At 39.4% G+C, this 10,807-nt stretch overlaps 1 protein-coding gene across 1 annotated transcript in view; it reads left to right on the top strand.

The window, feature by feature from the left end:
• Nucleotides 1–4,398, top strand: part of mis18a (MIS18 kinetochore protein A) — an 11,204-nt gene extending 6,806 nt beyond the window's left edge. Inside the window, exon 5 of the mRNA XM_050041397.1 lies at nt 3,596–4,398. Within this exon, the coding sequence (XP_049897354.1) occupies nt 3,596–3,676 (81 nt within the window). The 3' untranslated portion in view covers nt 3,677–4,398. The remainder of the gene's footprint in view (nt 1–3,595) is intronic.
• Nucleotides 4,399–10,807: the final 6,409 nt, after the last annotated feature.

Here is a 10,807-nt window from a genome sequence, read left to right as displayed (position 1 = left end):
CACAATGTACAAACAAATCCGAAATTCTCCTTTTACGAGAATAAGTCAGATTATTGGTGGAGGTAATAGTACACCAGTGATGACATATTTATGAATGCAGACATCAATTTTTGCCAATGAACAACTGAAAATGTTACACAATGTCCCTTTAAAAAAAGGTCTGTGGTTTACACAAGCTTAAGAGGTTTTCACATTTTGTTCTTCAAAAAAACACAAAGGAAGCTCTGCTCACTGTAGCTCCCGTAAGTGCAATTTGTTAGCACATCCACAAGAGGCGTTTCTAGCTAGCTCACATTTATAAGCCATGTTTCGAGATAACTTACATCCGGAAGTGATGTTTTAGGTTAACTCGAAACTTCACTTGCGGATGTTCCAATAACTGGCACATAAGGGAGCGACAGTGTGCAGACCTTTCTTCATGTTTATTGCACTCTTTTATTGGTCCAGCTCCTGCCTTAAATGGTTTTTCGATGTGCACAATTTATCTCTGCCTTTGAGGGCACCTTTTGTTCTATGGCATGACATACTTCAGTATATACCCCCTTGTAAATGTTTAAGCTTCCAAGTGTCTTTAAGAAGGTGGATGGTTGCTAAAAAGTAACTAAATGAGATTACATATTGTCATTATGCCAAACACAGCTTTACAACCCTGTTGTGTTGGCAGTGTTGGAGTCATGTGACTGTGGGGTTCATTTGTTTATGGCCTAATGTTAGCATTTTACTTCAGGTGATTGCATTTATGATCAAATGATACAAGTGATTTTGCGAAAACTATCTTGCTGAACAAATCAAGTGTCATAAATGTTGTTTGCCTCAGAGCTTATTTTCTGCAATAATCCAAAATCCAATGGAAAAATCCCATTGGCTTTTTGACAAGGAATCAAGGGTGTCACCAACTTCCAGGTTAGCCTACAAAACAGTGTCATCCCTGCAGCACTCTATACTTTTGGATGCCCACTAAAGTTGTTTCCATAGCAACATGTATCACACTGTTGATCAGACAGTGTCTGATTAAAATAAGGGTTTTGCCAAATTCAGACTGTATTTTATTTAGACAAAGTTCTTGTGTTTAGACAATTAACAAACAAACATCAGTTAGTCAGTTGCCTACTCAACAAAAAAAACATAATTTTGGTGATTGTCAAAGTCATTTATTAGGCAAACATGCCAAGCAATACCTGGTTGCAGCCTTGCTACTCTTAAGGTTTGCTGTTTAAATCATTGTAGAGTGAATACTTTTGAGTAGAGAGGCACTTTGTACTGTTTGCCAACATTTTATAGACTAATCAATTAATCTGAAAAATAATTCACAGATCATAGAGACAGAGTGCAACATGTCATACTCACTAAAAACCACACTCTCTGGAAGGGAAAACAAATTATTCAACAATATTCAACCAAGGGCTGAAATGATAACCAAATACCTGCAGCTTAGGGATGCACGATAATTATGGCACGTCATCAGTATTGGCTGATATTGCCTTCAAAATGAAATATCGGAATCAGCCAACATGCTGATAATATCGGTACATCATCAGTATCGCCCAATATCACCTTTAAAGTGAACTATCAGAATTGGCCAACATGCTGTTTTTTAATTTACACAATGAATGAATATTACATACATAGAAAAGTATTGTATTTCATGTCTCCATCTGCTGGTGGGCCATCACGGTAACATAGTACAATGTTAATTCCATGGCAGAAGAGACTTGATGATTACTAAAATTAGGTGGGGAAAAAAGTGGTTATAGTGATATCGGTATCAATTATCTGTCAAGTGAGTTGTTACATATCGGCATATCAGATATTGGCAAAAAAAATCCAATATCATGCATTCCTGTTGCAGCTAGCTAAAAACATTACATGTCAACATGTCAGTGGATTATTATAGCACCCATTCAAGTGGGATTTATACACGTGTGGCAGACTCCACGCTGTAGCCTACACACGTTGCCTTCACCGTTGTGAGCCTTTATACTTGTGTGGTGGTGTGTCTGTGTCACTGCAGGTACATCTCCATAACACTAGTCAGCAGCGGAGGTTTCTGTGAAATGCTGTTCAGTTGAATTGATTCAAAACACACATTAAACACACATTAAACATGGCTTAATAGAGACAATTTCAAACATAAGTACACAAATCAGCTTCACTATAACTGGAGCATTCACAGACAAACACTTGTTTTTATCTGGACACATTTTCCCCACAAATACAACATGCTAACGTTATTAGCACAAGCTTATGGCATTTTACATTGTATAAATTAGCCTAGTGGCCAGCAATCTTTTCCTCTTCTCATATAACAACAGCAACATTTTACTAAGGTAAGGGTACATAATTTGGCTCTGTTACAACTCACAAGATTCATCGACAAAACAACTGTCATTCTAAACACTTTTTCCAAACAAATAAAACATGCTAACATTATTAGCACAAGTCTTTGGCATTTTACATTGTATAAATTAGCCTAGCTACGATCGGAGATTTCCTCTGCTCTTATGAAACCAGGATAAATCCCAAAGTATAAATCTCTGAAGGATAAACGCTATTTTTGTGAAGGCTTACTGTCTTCAGTATTTAAAGTTTCTTATCTCTGAAAGAAAAGTAAATAAAAGCTTTGTTTCCACTGAGGGAAATGATTTCAGCGTACAAAATAGACAGGAGGTCTGCGTCGCCGCGATGTGCAGTTACATTTCTAGGGAGGTGCACGTCAGGCAATGGCGTAGGTTACGGCATAGGCTTCACATTGACGCAGAGCCTACGCCTTAGCTATGGCGTCTATTCAACACAGAACTATAAATTACACATTGAAGTCTCCCCTTCTCCTTCAAGACCTTTTCTGTTCTTTGCTAGCACATGTAACAAGGATGCGACAAGGACGCACCTTCATGCAGTACAAATTCAACGGAGAATGATGAATTATTTTCCCCTCCGACAGAGGCAGGATTTTAATGTGCTTCGTCTTTATGAGAGGACAAGGTGAAAATAATCAGCTTCACTTAATTTGTTAAATTAAATGAAGGGTTTTGCATAAAATAATTTAATTTCCCAAAGTAAGGTATTGAAAAAAGTTGTTGTCTTTTCAGTAGTTACAACTCATGCCCAGCCCTGCACTCTTTGTCCTCTGCTATACTGTATGTGTTGAAGGTGCCCATCAACCCAGCCGCCATAGTTAATGTATTCTGTCTGTCTGTCTGACTTGTAGACACTTGTTTGGGTGTTTCATCTTGTACACTCACTGACCTGTCTCCCCCACCCCACCCACTCTCTCTCTCCTCCCCTTGATACCCATCCATCCCTGACCACTTCCCCCTCTGGGTTTCGTCATTCTCCATCGCTGTCCCCCTTTTTCAATTATCTGTACTCCACCCCTCTTTCTTCCTCACTGCTTCCTGCTGTTCCCTTCATTTCCCACCTGTCCATTTTCTCCTTCGTTTCTTCCCTGTCCTTACTCCGTCACATCCACCCTGTCCATGCTTTACTCATATATCTTCCATTCTGGCCTTGCTGTTCATCTTCACATCCTGAACCCTGCACCTTTCAAATCCTTCTCCATCTCTGCTGACTGACACTCCTCCTCCATCCTTCACAGATGAAAATGCTGGTCATGTCTATGGCACAGAGGCTGGAGGAGATCGACACTGGCCTTCAGGATGAAAGCGATGTGGCGTGACAGTGATGAACGTCAACTTTTCTGGGGTGGGTGCTTTGTCCAGGTGTGACTTCTGGCCCCTACCGTTACATTAATGCATCCTCTCCTCCATCTCAACCACATTCCCTCAGTAACAGGTTTTGTACTAGCCTCACCTTGTACACACACACAGCTTCCACTCCGCTTTGTCCTGATTACCAGTGGTGAAACAAAGACTGCCTGCACATGTAATCAATCATGTTGTCAGCTCGGCTCCCGTGGCTCATGGCACCATCTTCTCTCTGTGTCTCAGTGCAGTGTGAATGTACGCTGTGAGCAGAATGTTTATTTGTGCAGGATTTCATCAGGCAGGCTGCACACTCAGCACAACGCCGTATTGATCTGGCCACTCGAGGCCACACACACTCTTTCTCTTTGTTCTGTTTCTCAAGCCTGGAGCCTTAAAGGGTTTCTGTTTATTTGCTTTTCATCACCTTGTTGTGGCCAGAAGTGAACAGCATTTGATGAATTTGTTTTAAAAAAGACACACAGTCTTTAATACTGGCTGCATCTCAGTTAGGCACATTGCTGGCTATTTTTTCCACACAGACATTATATAAAGACATTTTTTTGTCTCCAAAATGAAAAGCGGTTTGCATCCATCTATCATTACATTGACTCATAATAGGTTTGTTTTATTTTCATTTGTTTGTACAAGCTTGTTTTGTTTTAAGTGTTTTTGTGTAATAAACTATTCAACTGTTTCCAAAAATGAAGACATTATTTTAAAAAATGTGTTTCAATATTGTCAGTTTTACATGAGAATTAAACCCTAATCAGACAACTTTAAACTACCAGGATAATCTTTTTAAATGTTTCTATTTCTTCGACTTTGTGCAGTAAGATTTCTGGGGATCAGAGGCTCATCCTGCTTTGTCTTTAATTAGAAGTATCTCTTGGATTTAAGAGTTAAACAGCAAGTTTAAGGTCTTTGGGGTCGTGGAGGGCGGTGATTACACTTTAAAGGCTGAATGTTTGTTTACCAACTGACCTGTAATGTGCCTAGCAACACTTTCTACTAAGGCGGGAAAGCAGCTACATGGTGTACCGCTTGCCCTCCCTCACCCACGAGGTTTCATCAGCCTCACAGAACAACAACAGTTAGAAACGGCCAACCAGCACGCTGTATCCAAGGGCAGGTTGCGATGGCAACTGAGAGCACGTGCTATGCTGAGTGCCTGTTGCCATCTCGTCATCGTGTTCACTGCCGGAGGAACAGCCAGCCAGCTCGCTGGCCGGCACGCCTGTCAACAGACGTTATCCCCCGCTCATGCTCAGACACATACACGGGGGAGGAGTCCTGAATGAACCCCCCCACACTCTAATCTCTGTGTGATGTTTTTCTCTCCGCTAACCCCACCCTTGCCCATCTCTCTCCCTCCCCCTCCCTCTAATTCTCCCCTCCCTCAAATGCTGGGAAAAAAAGTCAAAACAACAACAAACAAGCCGGCGTGGTTTTTGTTGTTTCTGATGGTGTAGGTGGTGTTGTTGTCTCTAGCCGGTCCTTGCTTAGGGATGAGATGCCTGCATGCATCCTGCAAAGAGAGTGGATGATGCAAGCCAGCCGGCCAGTCGTCTGTCCAGATGTGTGCTGTTACGCCCTGTAACAGACTCATTGTGGAGAATATCTCCTTGTTTGTTTGTTATCCATTCAGAGTAATAAAGCTTCGAGGCTTGTAGCAGTGTTTGAAGTCAGCGTCACCATAAATGGCTCACAGAGTGGCCTCTGAACTCATTTGGCTGTTTTATATATAGACAGTGTTGCTGGATGCATTGCACTGCTTAGTGCAATTATTGCACCGGTTTCACCCCATTCACCCCTTAAGTCTCAACCAATCATTACCCCCCAAACCAAGACCAGCGTAGAAACACACACACAAACACACACATGCATCAGTCAGTACATCTGCACACATTCTACAAGCACTCGGGGACAAAGGATGAATAATGCAGAGGTAGTGTCTGAGTGAAAGTCGCCTCCCCTCTTTCCCTCCTTTTCACCTTCCCCAAGCAATAAGGAAGCAATGTTGCCATGGAGGCAATGAAGCCTCGGCACGCTATCAGCCAATTACAGCCTTCCCTGTGTGAGACATGAGACCAATGGCAGCACGAACTGATGCTGCTGTTGCCACAGACACTGAGATCCTATTGGCTGAGCTCTGCTCTTTGATTGAATTTCTGATCTTGTTTTTGAGAGAAAAAATATCTCAAGGAGTGCCACCTGTGTGCCAACTTACAAAATATGTTTGTTTTTTTTTCCCCACAAAATGAAAAGGATTACTTTGTGAAAGGGAAAATGTTTCGGTTTTAGGGTTTAAGAGCCATAAATTCAGTGCCATTTTTGGTGCTGTAATAAATGAGCAGTGAGGAAAGGAATTCTTTTTTGTGGCACTACATCCTGAGGAGTATGTGTCGAGAAAAACAACCTCATTTCCATAATGACTATTTTAATCATTAGTTGTTCCTGGCATTTAATTGCAATTTTCTACCCTCCCATCATTTTTGGTTTTCCCCTGACAAAAGAACCACACCCCACCAGTTGCTCATCACTGGTTTATGACCATTTCCTGGTTTAACTCTTTACTCTCCACAGCACAGTCCAAACCCCAGGTCCATCACAGGCTTATATCTGTGTTGTGCATGTGACAATAAGCAACAGTTAGGTAAAATATTATTTTTGTTTAATATAAATGTATTTACATGGTGCTATATGTAAATACTAATTGTTTTTCTTAAGGGAAAATATTATATTCTCTTTGTTCCTGTTTGAAAATATGACCAGAAAACTTACTTAAAAAAAAAAAAAAAAATTACTTGTATGTGGTAGAAAACTCAACTGAACTTGGTTGGTTGCTTGACATGCTTCACCAAAGTACTTTTAGATCTTAAGTTATTGTCAACACAATCTGGTCTCATCTTTGTCTTTGTGTTGCACAGACTAGACGGCAGGTCGTCTGGGAGGTTAAATGTCCCAAATTAATCTCAGGAATCTGTAGGCGCAAGATGATCTTGGTGTCAGGAGCATTTGGGAAACTTAGCCCAGTTTTGTTTTACTAACAGCACCTCTAGGGCGAAAGCATAAAATCTCTGATAAGCTGCTGCCTTCTCGTTCCATTAATCACCTTCATCTGTGTCTGTGATCGAAACAGGATAGCCGGCCAGTCAGAGACTCGTCTGACGGAATAACCCAAATCCCCTCTGAGTGCTCAAAGCTTCCTACTTCATTAGAAACATCTGCTTGTTTATTTCCCCACACATCTTTGTGTACGCCGGCGTCTGCCAGGAAGTCTCTCACTCTCTCCTTCTCGCCCTCTGCACGTGTGAGAGCTGCTGAGGGAGGCAGTACTGGTCTGCGAGGTTAAACCAGGGATGCTCAGGTTGTCTGTGTGTGCGTTTGTAGTGGGGATGCACATCCCTGGTGTTCATCACTGTGTAGCAGCCAGGTTAATCGTCTGTTTTTCTCAGACACAAAGGCTCGTCCTGTTGCCACTGACACCCTGGTGTGAGTGTGTGTGTATGTATATGTGGCGAGAAGGGGGCTGAAAACAGGATTAGTGTCATCAGGATCTAAGCCTGAACAGATTGGCAGGAATAAAGTCCTGTTGTACAGTAAGTGGTCAGTTTGGCCTCTTATTAAAGGTGATTTAGGAATGAAACATCATTTTGTGTGGCCAGGGACAGTTAATGAACAGTGTCTGAGGAACATTTATGAATGCTGCCACTCAGGGTATCAATTCCTGAATAAAACAAAGCGATTGGCGTGAAATTTTCTTTCAAAATTTGAGATGAAAGCTTGCATTTCTCCAGGGCGTGGTGTATATTGATATGAAAATTTCATGTCACAATTAATCTGGCCAAAATGAGATTCAAGATATCATTAGGATGAGCATTAGAATATGCTTTGAACTCACACGCTGAGGTGGTTTGCGTATGATTCCAAGTTTAAGCCACGATTATATGATTCAACATTTAAAGAATGGCCCCAAAAAAGCATAACGGTAATGTGCACAGTTTCAGATAATGGTGAATTTATGAGCTTCCAAGAGTTAAAAGTTAAGTATAGTCTTGTGAACAAAGCTTTTATGAGATAAATTCAGTTAAGAGAGTACTTCACAAAAGAGAGAAGTCGCAGTAAAACTTCACATAACATGATGGGGGCGATTGTGAATGCATACCAATAGAAGGGGTCTTGTGCCGTCTCTGCTTCCTACCAAGTTTTGGGGGAAGCAGGGGGGGATTCATCGTTGGGAAGCATAGTTTAAGATTCAAATAACAGGAAGACTGGCATCAAATCTGTGAGAGACAATGTACATCCACACGCTCAGTAGTATGGAGGAAATTCTGACTCTCACCCGCTATTTCACAACACTCAAAATACAAAGCAGGCAGCTTGGTGCACGGCAACATCGTTGGAGGCTGTGTGGGAGCACGGAGGCTGACCACTTGCTTTCTGGAGCTGTACAAAGATCAGGCTATACTGGGAAAATGTTAAGACAGTTGCTAAAAATATTTTGGGATATCAAATCCTAAACACCTGCGCTGTGATATATCTCGGGAACTTAGAGGTGTTGTGATGAGACAAGCTATCTATTAGATTAAGTCTTACCTGCAGCAAGTAAAAAAGCTGTTAACAAACATTGGCTTAATGTAATCGCTCTGAAACAGAAACACTGGAAATCATCCCAGACATTTTTTTAAAAGTCAAGGGTTGAAGAGAATTTGTTTAAAATTTAAGTTTAAAATTTGTGGGACATGACAACAGCTAAATAAATGTTTAAACACTGAAACACTTCCAGATAACCAGTAATTGTTACTTTGTATTTTTTATTTGGTTTGTGTATTTTATTGTGTTATATTTTTGTGTTGATGTTGTTGTGCCCTCCTATTAATATCTCTGCTAAAACTCAATAAAAACTTAAGTGAGAAAAAAAGGAATATCCTTGAAACTCTTAAAATGGCACTAAGCACATTGAAATCACTTTACATTTGGTAAGGAAACTAATATTTTTATTACAAAACAGAAAGGACACACATCTTTTTTAGTGCACATCTTTTAGTGAAAAACAATCAATCTTAAAGATGCCAGTCTTTACAACCAAATGAAATGACATGTTGCTTGAGGTCGGTGCGTATGCAGCCTGTCCTTGCAGAGTCTCTTTTATTGTTGGTTTCCCAGCCGTCTCTTTGGGTGCTGCGGAACATGATATTCACATTTATCCCCATTTTGGAAATTTATCAGGATCAAATCATGTTTTTTATTGTGATCTACGGTAAAACCATATATCTCATCCCTACGTATGTCTGCTCTCTTGTTGTTTCAGTCTCAGTTTTAAGTTTGTCAAGATATATGGCTTGGGGATATAAGCAAAAGACAATCACAATGACCATAAGACCTATATTTGTTATATATAGAATTAAAATCCTTTTTTTAGGCACAGAAAATATCCATCATACATGTTCATCTGGCACCCCAAATATTTCAGAAATAATTCCTGGAGAAATCTGATGTACTAACTGCTTTGTACTGTTTCAAACAGCATAATGTTTATGATTCACAACATTAAAATCCCCCCTAATATGATCATGATGAAAAATATCAACTTATTTCCCACCCCTGCTGGGACGACGAAGGGGGGGTGTTTGTTTATCACAGTCTCGTCAGTGTAACCTGACCTGTTTATACACAGATTAACATTCAAATAATCTGTGTGTCAAGGAAAATTGTGTTTTTGTCTTCATCTCATCAGTATGGATTTCTTTCATGAATAATGCCTGAGATTATACGTCGTTAGTTATAATTTCTTGCCTCTGCAGTCAGAACCGTAATACTGCAACTTTTTCTTACATTTTGATTATTTTTTAATTTGTCTGTTACATTTTCAAATAATAACTTCTGACTCAAATGAATCAAATTATAACATATGACATGTGCAAAAGTGGTGAGAATGCCCACGGAGAGACTTCTCAACTTCTTACTTTATACCCAAATATATGAAATGCACAGTGACATAATCTTTTTTTACATTCATATTGAAATATCTGAGAAATTATCGTTTTGCATTTTTGCAAAATAAATTACTAAAACAACTGTTTATAAAAAAATTATTGATTAATTTTATGCTTAATCTAAGAGTAAAGATATTTTAAATTTTCTTATTAGTTTTTGTTTTTATTTTGTTTTAAAATTTTATTGTATTTATTTATTTTTTTTCAATTTAGATTAGATTCAATTAGTTTCCAGAGTGGGTTTGCTTCTTTCAGTTTTTATTTTCTTTATTTTTATTTTATTTTTTTTCCAATTAATTTCAGCATTCATTTTTTTTTTTTTTAATTATTATTATATTTGTCAGGGGCAAGATTTAAAAAGTTAAGAATAGATATAACAATACAGATGCAGTTGGCTCACAGTCGAATAGACATCCCCGTCTCAATAAACACATGCACCAATGCCTCCTTACGACTTAAACTAAAGACATTTCCTCTATATTTTTATTTTATTTTTGATAGTTTGTAAGTACAATATAATTTCAGTTAGTTTTCCTTTCTCTTTAAAGTATAGATTTTATTTTATTACACTTAAATGTTTTCTCACAACTTAAGTTGTTTGAGTCAATTTAGGTAGTGTTCATGTTAGCTAGTGTTTTAGTTTTCGTTAACTAAAACAGCCTTGCTCCATGGCAGTCTCGTGAAGTAGTTACCAAATGTTGTTTTCCCTGTCACTATGCCTCCTGGATATGTTGTTAATATGGATATGTTTCTTACAACATAATCATCTGTAGAGGGATTTATAACAAGAGGTGGTTTTCTGAGCTCACTCTGCCAGTAGTTAATATTTTGTGTGTCTGTGTGTGTATGTGTGTACACACCTACTACAGGTGTCACCAGAGCAGCACTGAACACTGCAGGTATTTCCTGTAAATGCCCCGTGGTGAACAGTATCCTTTCGCTCAGCGCTGTGCTTAAGCCATAGTATAACATGGTTTGTCTCCGCGGACCGCCCAGGGGTTTTTGACTAACCGTCCGCCTGTTTTTGATAAACAAAAGGCTCCGGCTCTAATGCATTTTTGAGCCACTCTTGCCCCGTGGCTTTTATCAGCTTAGCCACGCTGCTTT

Source organism: Epinephelus moara, chromosome 3 (genome assembly GCF_006386435.1).
Source record: "Epinephelus moara isolate mb chromosome 3, YSFRI_EMoa_1.0, whole genome shotgun sequence".
Lineage (NCBI taxonomy): Eukaryota > Metazoa > Chordata > Actinopteri > Perciformes > Serranidae > Epinephelus > Epinephelus moara.
The sequence above is the reverse complement of the archived record's forward strand: the minus strand, read 5'-3'. Positions and strand labels throughout refer to the sequence as shown.